The sequence below is a fragment of the Elaeis guineensis genome, chromosome 12 (genome assembly GCF_000442705.2).
Source record: "Elaeis guineensis isolate ETL-2024a chromosome 12, EG11, whole genome shotgun sequence".
In the NCBI taxonomy this organism is placed as follows: domain Eukaryota; kingdom Viridiplantae; phylum Streptophyta; class Magnoliopsida; order Arecales; family Arecaceae; genus Elaeis; species Elaeis guineensis.
In genome coordinates this window covers 52,083,953-52,102,258 of record NC_026004.2, presented here as the reverse complement: position 1 = coordinate 52,102,258, position 18,306 = coordinate 52,083,953, and the positions used below count along the sequence as shown (strand labels likewise).

At 44.4% G+C, this 18,306-nt stretch overlaps 1 protein-coding gene across 3 annotated transcripts in view; it reads right to left on the bottom strand.

The window, feature by feature from the left end:
- Positions 1–17,882, bottom strand: part of LOC105033361 (CDPK-related kinase 3) — a 44,645-nt gene extending 26,763 nt beyond the window's left edge. Inside the window, exon 1 of one of the 3 annotated variants that reach the window (XM_029261290.2) lies at positions 17,175–17,882. In XM_029261290.2, the coding sequence (XP_029117123.1) occupies positions 17,175–17,738 (564 nt within the window). In that variant the 5' untranslated portion in view covers positions 17,739–17,882. Of the gene's footprint in view, positions 1–17,166 lie in introns of all 3 variants that reach the window. The other 2 variants (XM_010908124.4, XM_029261291.1) reach the window with 2 other exon arrangements.
- Positions 17,883–18,306: the final 424 nt, after the last annotated feature.

Below are 18,306 nucleotides of genomic sequence, written 5' to 3'. Positions count from 1 at the left end.
TCCCAACACATCCCATCCCAACACTCAGGATGGTACCCCCTATTGACACTTGGAATGGTGGAATGCCCCACTGATACCTTGTTGTATCCTAGCTTTTTAAAGACTGTTAATGCTTCGATATGACTATATCACGCACTGGTATTTAAAACATTGTTGTAACATCACTCAATATGACTGCATCACATGAATCCATTGCCATATCCATTCCATGCTTCATAGATAGCCGATCATTCAAATGCTGGGCAATGTGCAGAACTGATAAAACAGATGGTCCAGCAATTGAACCAATATGAATTGTACCAAGCCAAATCAAAATATAACCAAGCAATAGAATATCATAAGTCACAACCATTTCACCTAGTCATACATCATATGTCAAATGTTGCCCTACATTATATGTCAAATGTTGCCCTTCATAACTCCATATTATTGTCCAGAAGGGAATAATGTGATTGAAATAAAAATGTGAACAAGCAGAAATGGATGCAATTGTATCAGGAATGCTTGATAGTAACAAAAGACCAAATTCAGATGTCAAGAATCAATTACTAAAATTAAAAGGATGCATATTTTATTGGAAAGTTTTCAGCACAATTAGTGACAAGCAGCAAACTTCTGATGTCAAGAATTAATTACTGAACTTTATTTACATATAATGCAGAATTTGAATTTCATTGGCACAGGATAAATTGTCCAGTTGTTGACACATGCTGACAAAAAAGAAATAAAGGCAGAACTTTTTTGGCTCAATATCAAGCAGAACTGAGTCATATTGACCCATGAAAATCTAATGCAACTTGTTACAGGCCACTGAATTGATGCAGATCAGCACAAGTTGATACAAGTCAGCATGTCTAGCATCTAGTACTAATGGCCCCACATGTGCCTACACTTGAAACCAAGATTTTATGTCCCAGTGGGATGGGAGGCATCCCGGCCATCCCGTCTAGTTTTTATGAGAAAATGGGACCGAGATGCAATCGAGACTCTAAAAACCATCCACATGGAAAGAGAAGAAGAAAGAGGAAAAGAAGAAAGGAAGAAAAAATGAAGCAAAAGAAAAAGTAAAAGGAAAGAAGAAGAAGAAAAATAGAAGAAGGAAAAGAGGGGAGAAGAAAAAGGATGGAAGCAAAGAAGGAAGAAAGGAAAGAGAAAGAAAAACATAAAGGAAAAAAAAACAAAGGGATAAGAAAAGAAAGAAACAGGAAAGGAAAGAAAGGAAGGCAGAAGAGAAAGAAAGAAAGAAGAAAAGAAAGAAAAAAAGAAAGAAAGAAAACAAGAGGGGAGAAAGACGAAGGATATCTATCGAATCGCATGACTGGAACTGCTGCTGAGATAGGATGGGACAGTAAGGCATCTCATTCCATAAAGAAACTAGGACACCTCCATCTCACGAGATTTAAACCATTGCTTGAAACCATGCAAATTTTGTCCAAGTATGTTTTATTAACTTGCACATGCAACTTTTGTCAAAGTATTAGCCCAAATTTTCTGATTTTTAAGCAAGCTAATAGCATCAACAAGTCCTCCAAAGCCATTAATGTTGTGACTCACTCCACATTTATGCACTTGAGCTCACAACTGAAGTTCTATCATCCATGGCCATGAGATTGTCAGTAGTAAATGGCAACTTTAAAACAAAAATCTGATCTTTCAAACTACTAGACTTCTAGCTTGATTTTCCTCTTTAACTTACAGCTCATGCACCTAAATATTCAAATTTATTTTGTTTGTAATGCTAGTGTTACTTTGCATTGCTATGCATAGTTAGTATACAATATATAGTCATATTAGTTTAAGTAATTCATTATATGATAATGCATAAACAAGCAACAATGGTGTTGGTGCAAGATTCCGCAGGGCGCCAGGATGCTGGAGCAGACGGCAAAACTAGGTCTCCCAGGGGTGTAACCTGCAAAAAAATCCTGGACGGAGGTTGCTATGGCGGGAACTCTCCAACGCTCAAGTCAGAACTCTTGTTCAACAGATAAAGGAGTGTGAGAGGCAGAGTAATGGCATACCTTTTTTGGGATCCCTTTTGGACCTCCTTTTATGGATGGAGGCAGTAGCTTTGATTGGTAAGTCGGTTGGCACGATCCCGTACAGCTAGGACATAATTTGTGCATAGTGGCGGAACTGTCGTTCAAGACTCTTGGGATATGGCAGTTGTGGTTGCTCATCTGCTTTGCGACAGCTGTTGTCTGGCAGGCGTTGAATTTTGAACTGATGTGCCAACTAGCGTCAGTGGACCGAGGACTAGTCGATCACGATCCGAAGTCGATTGTTCTATGCCGTCCTTAGATGAGAAAATTCAGAGCCGGAGTCTGTTCAGCAGTAGAAAGTTAGTCAGTCGGATGTGGTCGACCAAAAACCATTATCTGATCAAATTGAGCTAATCATTCGAGCATGCCAATAACTCTTCAGTCTAACCCATCGGCGGTCCTGGAGAAGTGTCATCGAACACCAGTCGGCGGGTCTTCATTTGCTCAGGCTGCAGAGCGTCGATGGGACAGAAATCGAGGACTAGTCGATGATGGAACGATGAAGGCTATGGCCGACAATAGGTCGGTGGAGGCTCAACAGGTGGGCCTACTAGGCTGGGACATCTTGAGCTTTGGATTTCTTCATATCATCGGCTCATATGAAATTTTCTCCAACACATGCCTCCTCTCGAGTTCGAGCTTTGATCGGACGAAGGGAGTACACCTGCTTTCCTAAGCCGAGGATATGAAGAGATTTTTCGATTGATGGGACGTGTGCAACTTTTGGAGCAGATGTGAAGCATCACGACCAAGCCATCATAGCTAAATTAAATAAACGTTGATTCGAAATCTTTCTTTTGTAGTGCGGCATTGATTTGGCCAACTGGCGGCTACGACTGACAAATAGAAAGGTGCCACGTGCCACAGATCATTTGGCAGGAGGCGATTCGATATCTCTGAAGATTATTTCCTTCGACCGTAAGTAGGAAAAAAGCTTGTTCTTGACTCTTCGATTGTTCCTAAACCCTTTTGTTTTCTCTCTTTTTCCTGTCTTCTTTGTCCAAGTCACACTATGCCATTTTTGCTGCAGTCTCTCAAAAAGGTTTCTGAAAGGGTTTTCCCACCATCCTATTCCTCCACCGTTTGCCTTTGTTGTCAAGTGGATTTTCTTGTTCTTCCTTCCTCGCCCATCTGTCTTTCTTTTCTTTCTTTTTTCTTCAGACTACTTTTTCGGCTTCTTCACTTTAACTCGAATGGCAAGTTCCGATGATTCTGCGGGAGATCGATCCTCTCTGGTGGCAAATCCTAAGAACCAAATCAGAGAACGGAGTGAGGTTGGGCCCAGCACCTTTGGCTCCGTACTAAATTCAAATGACTTGAGTCGAATGCAGATTTGGTATGGAGTTTCCCCGGAGTTCAAGTTAGAACTCCCTAAGGCTGGTAATCAGATGAATAATCCACCTCTTGGTCGACTCAGCATGTATCAAGAGGTGCTCCGAGCAGACTTGAGGTTCCTTATTCCCCCTCTCATCCTTGACATCTTCTGCTTCTACAGCCTTTCCCTTTCTGCAATTGTCCCGAATTCTCTTAGATTTGTAATGTATTTTTTGGTTATCTATGTTATGGCCAGCGTTCAGCCATCTGTCTCTCTTTTCTGTTCTTTCTTGACCATCAAGAGGCATCCATATGCCAATGGTGGTACTTCTCTTCTCAAAGGGGGGTCTCTCTGATAAAGGATGCTCCTTCCTCCATTCATGGATGAAAAGAGCAGTTTCTTTTTGTTTCGAACTCCACAGTGGATGATTGGGACTTGCAGAGCTGGGGTCGGCCAGAAGCTTCCGCCTTTCGAGTTTCGAAATTGGGGGCCGAGGAAGAGGGTTGTTTTAAGACCTTTAGGGATTTCAAAGTTTCCTCCATCAACAAGTTATCCAATGAAGCCCTTTATAACGCGGGGCTTAGCCAGGCCGAAGAAGAGGGTTGTTTTCATTTCTTTCCTATTTCTGACTATATTTCAGTGATTACAAAGATGAGACCTGAGGATCTAGCCAAGCTGAAAGAAACCTTCCAAAGAAGAGGAAGGCCCCATCATCAGAAAGCACCTCCAAAAAATCAAGCGTCGCTATGGCCGGTCGGAAAGAAGATTTGGCCTAGCGGGCCTCAACAGTTGAGGCCGCCACTGCAATGGCGATCGACGTCCCCTTGGGCCCTCCACCAATGACTACGGCCCCTGCCTCCGTCGCTCGAATGCAGACGTCTTCACCCTCTATGGCTTGTGCTCCGACTCCTGTGTCCCTAGAGATGGGACCCAGCCTTCTCTGATGGTCGGCCCAAGCAAACTGCCTCCCCCAAAAGATCAGGTCGGCATAGATACTTACCTCCCTTCGATCCCTAAAGATACAACTTTCAATGATTGGAAGGTCGTTAGAGAGCTAATTGAGAGAACGATCCTCCCCATGGAGCTAGAGGGGATCAGCATCATGGATTTTGATGACCTGCAGTGACATTCTGTGACTACCATGCATCAGCTACTTCCCTTGCTCCTTTTCTTATTCTTTGTTTCCTTCTCTCCTCTTCATCTCCTTCCCTGACATGGCTTTGGGGCAGATGCTCCATTTTTTAGTCATCCTTCTGAACCGCACGCACAGAGTAGAAATGATGAAGGATCTACGCCGATAGGTTGAGTCTCCATCATGGAGGCATGCGCAGATCGAGATGATCAAGGGGAGGTTGAGCGCTTAAAAGAGGCGCTGAATAAGGCTAACGCTGACCTTACTCGGAGGGAGGAGCTACGGAAGGCCATTGCCAAAGTCATAAAGACTGAGAAGATGGCTGAGGATCGGGTTGCCAAGGCCAAGGAGGAGACCAAGGGGCGAATTGCCAAGGCCTGCCGGTCGGCAGTGAAGAGTTTTAGGGCCTCGACGGATTTTGCATGGAAGAAGGCTCTGGCGGTCGAGAACTTTAAGGCGTCAAAGGAGTTTCATAACATCCAAATCATGTTTAGTGAGCAAACCTTCAATGTAGAGCATGAGACTGGATACGAAGATTGCAGCCGTCGAGTTGCTGCTCGGCTCCCTGGGGCTGATCTCTCCTTCGTAGATGAGGATGAGGGGAAAGAGGAAGCTGAAAGGGAGTCGATTCTTCCCGAGTTTTCCATCACCAAAGGATTGCTCGAGAGCAAAAAGACAGCAGTGGAGGTCTCTTCATCGCTCGCTGTCGGTATTTCAATTCCGAAGGTAACTCCAACTGAAACACCCTCGGATCCATCAGCAGCTGCTCCGAGCTCTCTCGACTCTCGAGACGAGGTCAGAAAATGAGAAATCTTGTATTTTTCCTTTCCTTTAGTCCCTGTAAAAAAATCTTCATCAATGAAATGAGATTTTACGCCTTCTTTAAATTCACTTTACTCTTCATTTGTTTGTTCAGTTGTGCCAACATGACCTCAACGGCTATATTCCTTCAGTTCCTGTTGACGATCCTTCACCGACAGTTTCTGCTGCGTGGATTAAGGCTCGCATAAGTGATCTGAAAAAGAAGGTCGAAGAGTTGAATAAGAAAGCTGTCGTCCGAAAGGAGTTGTCGAAGACAAGGGAGGCACTCGACGAGGCTTCAGCGAAAATCGGACGGTTAAGGTCGACCATTCGTCAGAATAACAAGGCACATTCCACTGAGAAGGCTCGACTGGCCACTAAATCCGTGAGGCTGTCAAAACTCGCCGAAGAAGCCACTTGGGGTGCCACTGCCAAACAGCTCTACTTTCGCAATCAGCTTTGCTCGGCTCAGGGAAGGATTTCAAAATTGGAGTTGTTGGAGGTTGCCGCCAAAGAAGCTAGGTATCATTTCGCCGATCACGTGGCACAACTCTGGAAGGACCTTCGTGTTGCTCGAAGAATGCGACCACCGAATACAGACCGAGGAAAATCAGCCAGTGGTCATGAGGTCCCAAGGCTTGATCGGACAAGGACTATCCGACCCCACGTCTCCGAACGATACAGTCTGATGTATGTTCGATCGGCGCTAATGGCTAGCTTTTGGATGTGCAGAAATCGAATCAGAGTAGCATTCCCAATGCTTGATCTTTCTAGCTTCTCGTTTGAAGGCAACACTGAGTCTTCCATCCCCCAATGTAGGTCTCGGGGGGTGAAGATCCGTGAGCTCAATCTTGACGGTGCGGAGATCCACAAGATGGTTTCCGACGAAGCTTCAAAGATCAGAACCAGTCGTGATCTCGTGTAACAATTTCTTTTGTCGTCCATTCTGGGGACGATGTTCCTGTAATTATAAAAATTTTGTAAATGCAATAGAAACTTCTTGTATCGCATTCTCTTTTGCTCTGTAATATTATCTGATGTCGTCATTGGTCTTCTTCATATCATATTCCTGACGAGAAATCCTTAGCACTTGTCATATCAACTGCTCCCTACATTAATTGTAGGGGGTGCTTCGTAAATCCTGACACATTTAAGACAGACGTGATATGATTGGGCAATGATCATGGGAAATAACACTCGTTGTTTCCTCCGATGGAATCTAATATATATTAAAACGGAGGCCTCTCGATGGAGAAGCCTCCGTTTGACACGTGGCAGTAACGAAAAACTTCCGTTGGCCATGTCGCAGTGCTCGCAGAAGTAGCCTTCGCCCTATGCTCCTGGAACCTTGCGGTGCCACATCGCGCGTCGTCCTCGATGGCCTCTGCTTGGGAGTCTTCCTCCCATATCGTGGGTCATCATCGGCATCCTCTGCCTTGACGGCCTCCGACGCCTACGTCGCAATGCTTGCATCCCATACACGTGAGGCAAGGCAGAGGAAGACTCCCAAAGCTCAGTGGAGAAGAGGCGACAAAGAGGGAGCCCGAGGGGACGGTGGCTCTCAGAACCCTACAGAAGTATTCTTCGCCCTGTGCTCTCGAAACCTCGCGGTGCCACGTTTCGCATCATCCTCGGCGGCCTCCGCCTAGGAGTCTTCCTCCCATGTCGTGCGTCGTCCTTGGCTTCCTCCGCCTTGACGGCCTCCGGCATCCACATCATAACCCTCAAGTCCTATGCACGTGAGGCAGGGGGAGGAAGACTCCCAAAGCTCGGCGGAGGAGAGGCAACAATGAGGAAGTCTGAGGGGGTGGTGGAGATGGCAGATGGGGGTTCACGGCCTCGGAGGGGGAGGGCGAGGGAGCGGCGGAGGGCGCATGGGTCAAAGAAGGGAGGATCAGAGAAAAAAGATGAGGACGGTAGCACGACGGTGAAGGGTGGGGAAGAGGGCTGCAACAGCGATGAGAAAGAAGTCGTGGCATGAAAACGGGCCTTCCTCTCCATCAATGGAGTGGTGGGGCCTATTTTGACTGAGAAAAGATGAAAAAGTAAATCTAGTTTTGTAGCAGTGAAGGGAAGAATGTCATGATGGAATTATGATGGGACCCGATTGACAAATCTGCTGAGTTGATCAGTTTAAATTGGAGATATAAATTAAAATTCTATTGGAATTTGGACCGACGAGCGTGCAGGATTTCTACAAACATCTCTATTTATTTTTAAATTTTTCAGTATTTTATTTGATGATATCAAAAAGTAAATGGAGTGGTTGTTTTGGAGTAGGTTATGGCTCATTCCACAAGATGGGATTTCATTTTAGGTGCAACCTGGCTTTCATGGACTCCTTGGCATTTATGCCATGCCTCTATCGTGCATCTTAAGTATTTCTTTCTTTTTGGTATAAGAATATGAAAGTATTTAATGATACGGTAGCAAGATAATGATACTAATAATAACAATTAAATTGGAAAAGATACCATAGAATGGAAAAGGACATTTTGCAAGAGAAACACCTCCAACTTGATTTGAGTCAATAAAATTAGAGTTTCCTTTTGGTACAAGAATCTTAAAGTATTTAATGATGCGGTAGTAGGGTAATGATACTAATAATAACAATTAGATTGGGAAAGATACTATAGAACGGAAGGATATTTTGCAGGAGAAATACCTCCGACCTGATTTGAGTCAATAAAATTGAAGCTCCAATCCAACCCAAGTCTAATCCTACATTCAGTACAATCCAGAAATCATATAAATCTTCTTCTCTTTTATTGTAAATATCTTTCCCAAAATAGCCTCCCATTGAAACTAATTTATTTTTAGAAAGAAGCTTCGTGAAATCAGGATCATCAGATAATTTTTTAAATTATTTTTAAAATACATATAAAATAAATATAATAAAATAGATAATAAAATCAAATATTATTCAAAAAGTTACATCCCATGCATCTCATGGGGTTATAAGCTAGTAAATTTTGGAAGAATGCTTCAAGCCTGTGGGGACGCATTGCGTGGCGATATACCGATCTACGAAACGTCACTTGAGTTAATTTCCAAGGTTGGGAAGACATGCCATTTATGATCTAAGGAACAATCGTACCATCGAAGCTGGCAATTGACGATCGATGGAGGCGCTCATGCCTATAAATAGGAGCTGACGGCTAGCGGAAGCTTCACCTTCCATCCCTTTTCTGCTAAAACTCTCTACCTTCTCCGCTATCATGATGCCCCTCCAAGAAAGCCATCAAAGAGACGGTCGAGGAGAGGAGGGCCGCTGCTAAGAAGGCCCTTTCATCAACAAAGGCGAATAAAGGGGAGTCGGGCTAGTCCACCTCCTTCGCCATGCCGTCTGCCCCCTAGTCGAGCCAGGTTTCTGCTCTCTCCGTGGGGCCCGAGAAGAAGCTGCCGCCGCCTGCTGAGGGTGAGAGCGCCTCTTCCTCCCCCATACGGATCTCCTATGCGGTCCACGAGTGTTGTATCGAGTTCAAGACCTCGACGGCATTCGAGAAAGAGGTCACCAGTGTCACCACCTCCGAAGACTGTAAGGCCTGCTTGTGGCAAATGATGCTGCAACTGGACCTCAGCTACCTCCTCCCTAGCAATAGCGATGAGGAAGGGCCCTCTCCTTAGATGAGGAATGAACTCCTCATCCCTTTTCTCTTTTCTCTTTTTCTTCTCCTTTTCTTTTTTTGGCGATGCTTGAAGCATCATTTTTTGTAAAAACTTTTAATGGCGAAAAATGAATTTCACGTCTCTTTGTGTAGTGTTTATACATGAAATTTTTGATCTTCAGTTATTCCTCTATTAGGCCGATCACAGATCGTTTCGTTTAAAATAGAACAAAGGCTGCTTCAGTCAGGCCGAACAAAGGACATCTTTACTTTAAAATCGATCAAAGACTCCTTCAATCTTCGAGGGTTGCGAGTTGACAAGCAGACAAGAAACCATGATTTTTAGAGAGTAAGGATCTTATTAGTGTTGTATGATACATTACTGATAGTACACTCAAAAATTTTCCAAATTCTATGATCGAGAGTGTTTCCGTCTAGTTGTTTCAGTCAGTAGGTTCCTGGCTTGACAACTTCATCTATCTGATATGGACCCTCCCAGTTTGAAGCTAGCTTACCGCATTCGTCAGATTGAGAAACTTCTGCTCTACGCAAAACTAAATCGCCGACTCTGAAGACCTTATTGCAGACCCTAAAGTTGTAGTACCGAGCGACCTTATGTTGATAAGCCATCATTCGAACATGCGCTCTTTCTCTGGCTTCCTCAAGTAGGTCTAGATCAGCGCGTAGCCTCTCCAAGTTGGTCTGCTCATCGTAGTTCTCAACTCGTGCCGACGGAGCCCCAATTTCAATAGGAATCACTGCTTCCATCTCGAAGGCCAAGCTAAAAGGGATTTCTCCTGTCGGGACTCTCAGTGTCTTCTGATATGCCCAGAGCATATGGTGGAGTTCGTCAACCCAAAATCCTTTGACTCTGTCTAATCTTGTCTTTAAACCCTATAAAATAGTCCGATTTATTACTTCGGCTTCTCCGTTTTGCTCAAGGATAAGCCACGAAAGTAAGATGATGTGAGATCCCATACTCTTCACAGAACCTTTCGAACTTAGCTCCAGTGAATTGCCGTCCGTTGTCGGTAATTAGCACTCTAAATAGTCCGAACCAGTATATGATTGATTTCCAAACAAAATATGTCACCCTTACTTCTGTGATGCAGGCTAGCAGTTCGGCCTCTATCCATTTAGTAAAGTAATCCACAACGACGAGCAGAAACTTCCGCTGATCTGAAGTTAGCGAAAAGGGACTGAAAATGTCCATTCCCCATTGTACAAAAGGCCAGGGCATGCAAATGAAGGTGATCGGCACTGCAGACAGCCGCTGTATGCTCGAATTCCTCTGACACTTATCGCACCGTATAACATAGTTCTCGAAATCCTTTTGTATAGTCGGTCAATAGTAGCCTTATCGAAGGAGCTTGTAAGCCAGTGCTCTCTTTCTGATATGACTCCCACAAACATCTTTATGCACCTCTCTAAGTGCGCAGTCGGCTTCAGATGGTCGTAGGCATTTAAGAAGAGGCAGTGAATAGGACCTCTTGTACAGCTTTCCTTCATGAAGAAGATATCTGAATGATTGATATTTTATCTTTCGAGTCTCTTTCCGATCTGCGGGTAGCATTCCATCTTTAAGATAATTGACCAGTGGATCGATCCAAGAGGATTCCTCATCCATTTGCATCACGGTTGTTGGCTTCTTAATGCTCAATTTGCCCATTACTTCGAAGAAAGCTTTCTTAGGCAACTCGGGTGGCGCCGACATTGCCAGCTTAGACAGTAGGTCGGTCCTAGAATTCTCCAACCTGGGGTATCTACTGGATTTCGAATTTGTTAAATATGGACGTCAGGTCTCTGATCTTCTGGAGATATTTTATCATGTTCTCCCCTCGAGCCTCATAATTGCCCTGAATATGCCCGATAACTAGCTAGGAGTCACTACGTGCCTTCAGGTCTCGTATCCCCAACTCTGACTATTTGGAGCCCTGCAGCCAAAGCTTCGTATTCGACTTCATTGTTTGTTGCTGGGAACTCGAAGTGCAAGACATACTCAACTACTGCCCCCTCCGGACCCGAGAGGATCAGTCCTGCCCCAAATTTTGTGAAGTTGGATGAGCCGTCCGCGTACATCACCCAAAAATCGATACTAGTTTCTGAAGGACCTTCTTCTGTCGGCACTTGGAGCTCGATTTCTTTCTGCTCAACTGGCTCATCCAAAATAGTACATTCCATCATGAAGTCGGCCAAGGCTTGAGCTTTAATGGATGATTGAGGTCGAAACTGAATGTAGAACTCGGATAGCTCAATTGCCCATTTCGCAATTCGTTCTGATGTGTCTGGCCGATGAAGAATATTTTTTATAGGTTGGTCCTTCAGGAGAATGATGGTATGAGTTTGAAAGTAAAGTCGAAGCTTTTGAGCCACAATAAGGAGAGCGTAAGCCAACTTCCCCAATTTTGAATATCGGGCGTCCGCATCCCTCAAGATTCGGTTGATGTAATAGATCGATTTTTGAATTTTGCTCTTTTCTTGAACCAGCACCACTTATTACGATGGGCAAAACTACAAGGTATAAGAACAGCTCCTCGTCGGGATCAGATTTGTCGAGCAATGGGGCGGATCCAAGGTAGTCTTTGAGATCTACGAAGGCTTTCTGGCATTCTTCAATCCACTGAAAGTTTTTTGGCTGCTTCAGAACTTGGAAGAAGGGCAGATATTATTCAACCGATCTTGAGATAAAATGGCTTAAAACGATGATCCTTCCTGTGAGGCACTATACATCCTTAATCGTCCTTAAAGGGGGCATCTCCCACACGGCCCTCATCTTCTCCGCATTGGCCTTAATTCCTCGGTTGGAAACCATGAAGCCCAAAAATTTTTCTGAAGTCACTCCGAAAGCACATTTAATCAGATTTAGCTTCATTTTATACTTCCGCAAGGTAGCAAAAGCTACTCCGAGGTCGTCGATGTGGGTCCCTGTGGACTTGCTTTTGGCGAGTACGTCGTCGACGTATACCTCCATATTTCGCCTAATCTAATCCTTAAAAAATTTGTTCACCGGGCGTTGATAAATCGCACCTACATTTTTTAAACCAAAGGGCATGATCCTGTAACAAAAAAAATCTCGATCAATAATAAAAGCTGTCTTCTCCTCGTCTTCTGGTGCCATCCAAATTTGGTTATAACCGGAGAAGGCATCCATAAAGGTTAGGAGCTCATGGTCCGATGTGACGTCAATCAACTGATCAATCCTCGACAGAGAGTAGCTATCCTTTGGATAGGCTTTATTCAGATCGGTAAAGTCGATACAGATTCGCCATGTTTTATTTACTTTCTTCACCGTGATCACGTTCGCGATCCACTCTTGATAAGCTGTTTTCTTGATAAATCCTGTCTGAAGCAATTTGTCCACCTCTTCCGCATCACCTTCTGCCGTTCGGATGCGAAACTCCATTTCTTTTGTTTGAAGGGGTGATGATTCGAGCTCATGTTTAGTTGGTGCACCATTACCGAGGGATCAATCCCTGGCATATCCACCGATGTCCAAACAGACATCCGCATTTGCCTGCAGAAATAAAGTTAGTTGGTCCTTTATTACTTGATCCAGATTTGATCTGATCTGAACTGTGTGCTCCTAGTTCCCGTCTGCCAAAGGGACTAAGATGAGATCCTTGACTGGTTCTCCCCGCTCCTCAGCTAGCTCATCACGGGTGTCCAACCCTTCAACCGAACAGAGCTCGACAAGCTTGGCTCCTTGGAGAACGATATTATAGCAATGATGCGCTAAGTCCTGATCTCTACGGACTTCTCCGACTCTATGTGTTGTTGGAAATTTCACCTTCAGGTGATATGTGGACACGACAGCTCGAAGTGCATTCAAACCTGATCGACCGAAGATAGCATTATAAGCCGAAGGTGTTCGGATGATCAGAAAATCAACTTGAATGGTGGACTGAAGAGAGAATCGGCCAGCCTTCACAAATAGAGTGATGACTCCTTCCACGGAGATAGCATCCCCGATAAATCCAACTAATGGGGAATCCATCTTCCCCAGCCAATCGACTTCCCATCTTTGAAAAGAAATTATAAAATAACACGTCGGTAGAGCTTCCATTATCAATTAAGACATGACGTACATCATAGTTTTCAACATTTAAAGTTACAACCATCACATCGTTATGCGGGAATTGGATTCTTTGAGCATCCTCCTCGGCAAAAGTTATAGGCTCTCCAGTTGTCCACCTTTTCATCGCCTCTTCGTCCCCACCAAGCCCTCTACTACAATGTCCCCCAGTGATAGTGTTTATTACGCCAATTGAGGGTCGGGTCATGCTCTAATCGAGGGCTCGGAGATCACCACCTTCTTGGTTCCGGAGTTCTAGGGCGGCATTAGCGGATTTATCTCCTCTCTGAGCTTTGGGGAGGGACCCGCGGCTATTCTAATGGTGGTAGTGATGAAGCCAGATTCGATGGCAATGCTGCTGATAGAGGCGCAGGAACAGCCTGATCAGGCTGCAGTGCTACCGATGGAGGTACTAGAGCGATCTAGATTGCCTGAACAACGGTCGTCAAATTTTGAACCTACTGAAAGAGCAGGTTGAATTGATCTGCCATCACTGCCGCAGGCTGAAGAGGCAGATGAGTTTCTGCCAATGACAACTGCACCTGGTTGTTAGCCTAGCTTTCCATCAGCCGAAGGGCAGTGGTGTTGGTATGGCAGGATAAAGTTCTCTTGGGTGGCATTGTTGTACTGCTCTCGATCTGCACTCCTTCAAATAAAGATGGTCCTTCCTCTAGTGCCAATCTATTGGTGCAAGATTCCATAGGACATCAGGATGCTGAAGTAGATGGCTAAACTAGGTCTCTCAAGGGTGTAAGCTACAAAAAAGTTCTGACCAGAGGTTGCTCCGGTGAGGTCCCTCTGACGCTCAAATCAGAATTCTTGTTCAACAAATGGAGGAACATGAGAGGCAAAATGATGGCGTATCTTTTTTAAGATCCCCTTTGGACCTCTTTTATGGACGAAGACGATAACTTTGATTGGTAAGTCAGTTGGCATGATCCCATCCAGCTAAGACGTAATTTGCGCGCAATAACGAAACTATCGTTCGAAACTCGACATATGGCGATTGTGGTTGCCTTTTCCGCTTTAAGACAGCTGTCGCCTGACAGGCGTTGCATTTTGAACTGGTGTGCCAATTGATGTTAGTGGATCGAGGACTAATCGATCATGATCCGAAGTCAATCATTCTGTACCATCCTTAGATGGGAAAGTCCAAAGCCGAGATCTGTTCAGTAGTAGAAAGTCGGTCGGTCGGATATGGTCGATCAAAGACCGTTATCTGATCAAACTAAGCTAATCATTCGAGCATGCCGATGACTCTTCAGCCTAACCCATCAGCAGTCCCGAAGAAGTGTTAGCAAGCACCAATCGGCGGGTCTTCAACTGCTCAAGCCGCAAAACACCGATAGGGCAGAAGTCAAGGACTAGTCAGTGATGGAGCGACGAAGGCCATGGCCGATGATAGATCGACGGAGGCTCAGCAGGTGGGCCTACTAGGTTGGGATGTCTTGGGCCTTGGGCTTCTTCATATCATCGGCCCATACGAAATTTTTCCAACAAATGGCATTATTATTTATCCTAGCAATGGTGCTTGCCTTACTACTGACACTTTTATGCAGGTGTCATCATCAATATAATTATTAATACCCTTAACCATACATGAATAATATCTATTTAGGGGAACATGTCTTATTTATTATCAACTTACGTACAGCAATGCAGGAATATCATTATGAGTATCCATATGTGTACATGTATGACATCTATGTAGAAGGGGAATGCATCAGTACTGCACTTGTGTGGTCATGTTACCAACAATATCATTATTCACTATCTTATGTCTACACATGCATGATATCTATTTGAAGAAGGATCGAAAGTTTATACTAGTATTAGTATTAATAATGTGGAAAAATACTAATATCCTTGTCCTCACAAATTTTTATAATTAAGATACATCTCATTAGTAGTAAAAATGACATGTACCAACATTAGAATTATAATTAGTAGATGATATTCATTTTTATTAGCAGGTAGCACTAGAATTTACAGCATTGTAACTATACTTAGCAAATGATATCAACATAAATATATTTTTCAGGTATAATAGACACTCAAATTAAACAGAAAGACTATTATTGCCATAAGGGTTTGTTACGAGTATATTGCCATATCGGTTGGTTAGGAGTATTTGAACCATTACATATCAATGGTCCGGTCTTTGTACAATAATATATACATATAAGGTACTGCTACAATTTTAAACCAAGATTTTCAGTCTAGATACCAGATTCCATGCCAATAGGTCATTGGTATGGATCAGGTTGATATGGTACACCACATAACAACACATGGTAAGCTAATGAAGGCTAGACAATAACTATTAATGTGTCGATACAATATTGTATCGAGTCCCAACGCTGCACTAATACCTTATGAAGTCCATACGGTATGAATGGTATAAGGTGGCATAGGTTAGTACCCAAAACCTAGATCTAAACACAAAAAACATGATCCTTAAGGCTAACTCCTAAGAATCACCAAGAAGCAAGTTAGAGACCTATGAAGCCTAGAAGCCTTAGAGCCTAGGCAATTTACAAAAGCACATGTTTAATTTGTATCTATGTATCTGCATTTTTAGCATGTATACACTATATAGCACAATAATGATTCAACGACCAATATACATACTAGAGATCACAGATGAGCACCTGCATGTGCAATACATCATATAAGAAAAACAGCATTACCTAGACACTCCAACTTTTTTCCCTTTTTTTTGGACATGTCAAACATTTAGAACACTTTGGAGTGGGGGCACTTCATGACACGTCTTGACACTTCATATCATCAAATTATGATGTCATCGACATCATCAGTAGGTCTTTGAATTTTTTGAGCTCTTACATGAACATTTCGCTTCCAACATGATAGATAGCATTCATTTTATAAATTCTTATGAACCTAAGGAAAATAGATCTAGCTTATTATTCACCATATGCATAGATCAGTACATCTTACCACACGTGTAAGAAACAGAAGTGTCCTTGTGTTTGATTTTTAGAAGATTCCCATGTCAAATTCTTCTAGGCACTTGGGCACTTGACACCCCATGTCACTTGTCCAACTAACATTGAAGAAACTTGTTGAATTCTCAAATTTTAAATTTTTTCCCCTTCTGAAACTTCAACATTCAGCAGTACCAGTCTTTAGAAAGCAAAGAATATTTCAAACCTGAGCTCATATTCACAAAATACTTTAATGTGGGTGCCAGATTGATGCAATTACAATGCTAAAGTTAGCTACATGATAGAGCAGATGTAAAGGGAAAACAGATCCTACTCCTAAAATCATTCATTAATGTTAGACTTGGAGTTGGATTAGACACAAGCCACACAGACTAACATCTACATAGGCTCCTAAATTGAGTAAGAGAGTGAAAGAAGGTTCAGTTGAAGTTGTCATTGAAGCTGTGCCTTATCTCCAATTGCAGTTGATCCTGTAGAGGTTAGGATTCCACCCTAGATGCTCTAGGAAGCATAAGGATGCATAGTCAATCACTGCTTGATCCTCTCTCTCTCTCTCTCTCTCTCTCTCTCTCTCTCTCTTTCTCTCTCTCTATCTCTCTATCTCTCTCTAGTTCCAATATGACATCCAGGGTTTTGAGATGGGGAATCTTAAGAGAGGTCTCCTCCTCCAACCGATGGCAATGAGCTCTGCGGCAGACCATCAACTTCTTAACTCCATGGGCTTGCAAGGCAGATAGCAATTCGAAGTCAGCTTCCATGCATTCAATCTCTAAGTCATACAATAACTTTGAAGAGCAAGCCTAATATAAACATGGGATCATTAACATATGCATGCAAACCCAAGAAACCTATCAATTTCGTTTTCCTTTCTTTACCATTTATGAAAGAAATAGTGCATCAAAGAGCCTGCATCAAAAAGCCCCTTTATTAAGGCTCATCAGCCCCTTTACAAAGAATATATGCTAACATGTTGAAATAAAGTTAGCTTTCTCTGTACCAAGAAAGAAGATATGTTGAAATAAAGTTAGCTTTCTCTGTACCAAGAAAGAAGATATTTTTTTACGCTGGTCGGTCAGAAGGGCATAAGAAAATCACCATGACAGACTAAAGCCAGAGTGAAGATTTCCACCTTGAAAGCGATTATGCAGTAGAAGTCAAGTTTGGATACGAAAGAAGAAGAAAAAAGAAAGCTGGAAAGGAGGGGACAGAAATCCCTTCTGAACATACCACCGCACCTTAGCTTTGGAGATGATCTTAACAGCAACAAGCTGGCCCTTGTGTTCCCCTTTCTTCGCCGTGGCCAAGCAGGTGTGCCCGAAATGCCCCCGTCCAACCTCCTTTCCCAGCTCGTACTTGGCCCCGAAGTTCTTCCCGTACCCAAAGCTCTTATCGAGGGGCCTCTCCACCTCCTCGCCGCCGTCCTCCGGAATGGGGCCCTCCTTGGGCTTGGGCGGTCCCAGGCGCTTGGCGAGTGCGGCCTTGATGTGCTTGGCTGGGGATGGCGGCGGGAAGGGCCGCCGGAAGAACCGCCGGGGGGTGGACCTGGCCGGCGAGGGGGCGATCCCGGGGGGCAACGGGCTGGCGCTGCCCGGGGGTCCGGGACTGGGCCAGGCGCTGGGGGTGGCGCAGGAGGGGTGGAGCGGCGTGGCGGAGGACGGGTGGACTGGGGTGGACGCGGCGCTGCCCTTCCGGGTGGAGGCGGCTGCGCCGCCGTTGACCGGGTGCAGGGGGGTGCGGCGGTGGCGCTCGCCGTAGCCGCCCTCCGCGACAGAGATGTTCTTTCCGTAGCACTGCCCCATCCCGTCCCACCGTCTCGGCCGCCACCGCGCCTCTCTCTCTTCTTATTCTTGTCCGATCGGCGAGGGTTTGGAGAATTCTCCGGGAAGATCGCGGCACGGTCAAAGGGAAGGCGTTTGGAGGAGGAGACGGATGATGGGCGGGGCGAGGGGGTTGTTATGGGAGGGGCCCGTCGGGTGGGACCCCAAGGAAATTACGTGGAAACAAGGGGGTTGAGTCAGAAAAGGGTTGGGGATGAACTCTCCGATTCGGTGATTTTGTTTCTTCTGGTCTATCTGATGATGTTTATGTCGAGAAACAAATGCCAAAGAGACATGAATCATTTGACACGTTCGCAGAGTGAGTTCTAGTGGTGCACGTGGCAGTGGTAGACTGGATAGGGAGGCTGATCTCGGACGCGGATTCGGTCACGTTGAAGCGCGTTATTCATCGTCCATTAATACGGGAACGGATAGCGAAATGGAGAGGATTTTTAGAAAATAAAAAACGGATTGTGTGCGTTTCGTTATTTTCTTGCCTCCTTCTGGCTACTTTGGATCGGACTTTTCTTTTCTTTGACAAGATCTTTTA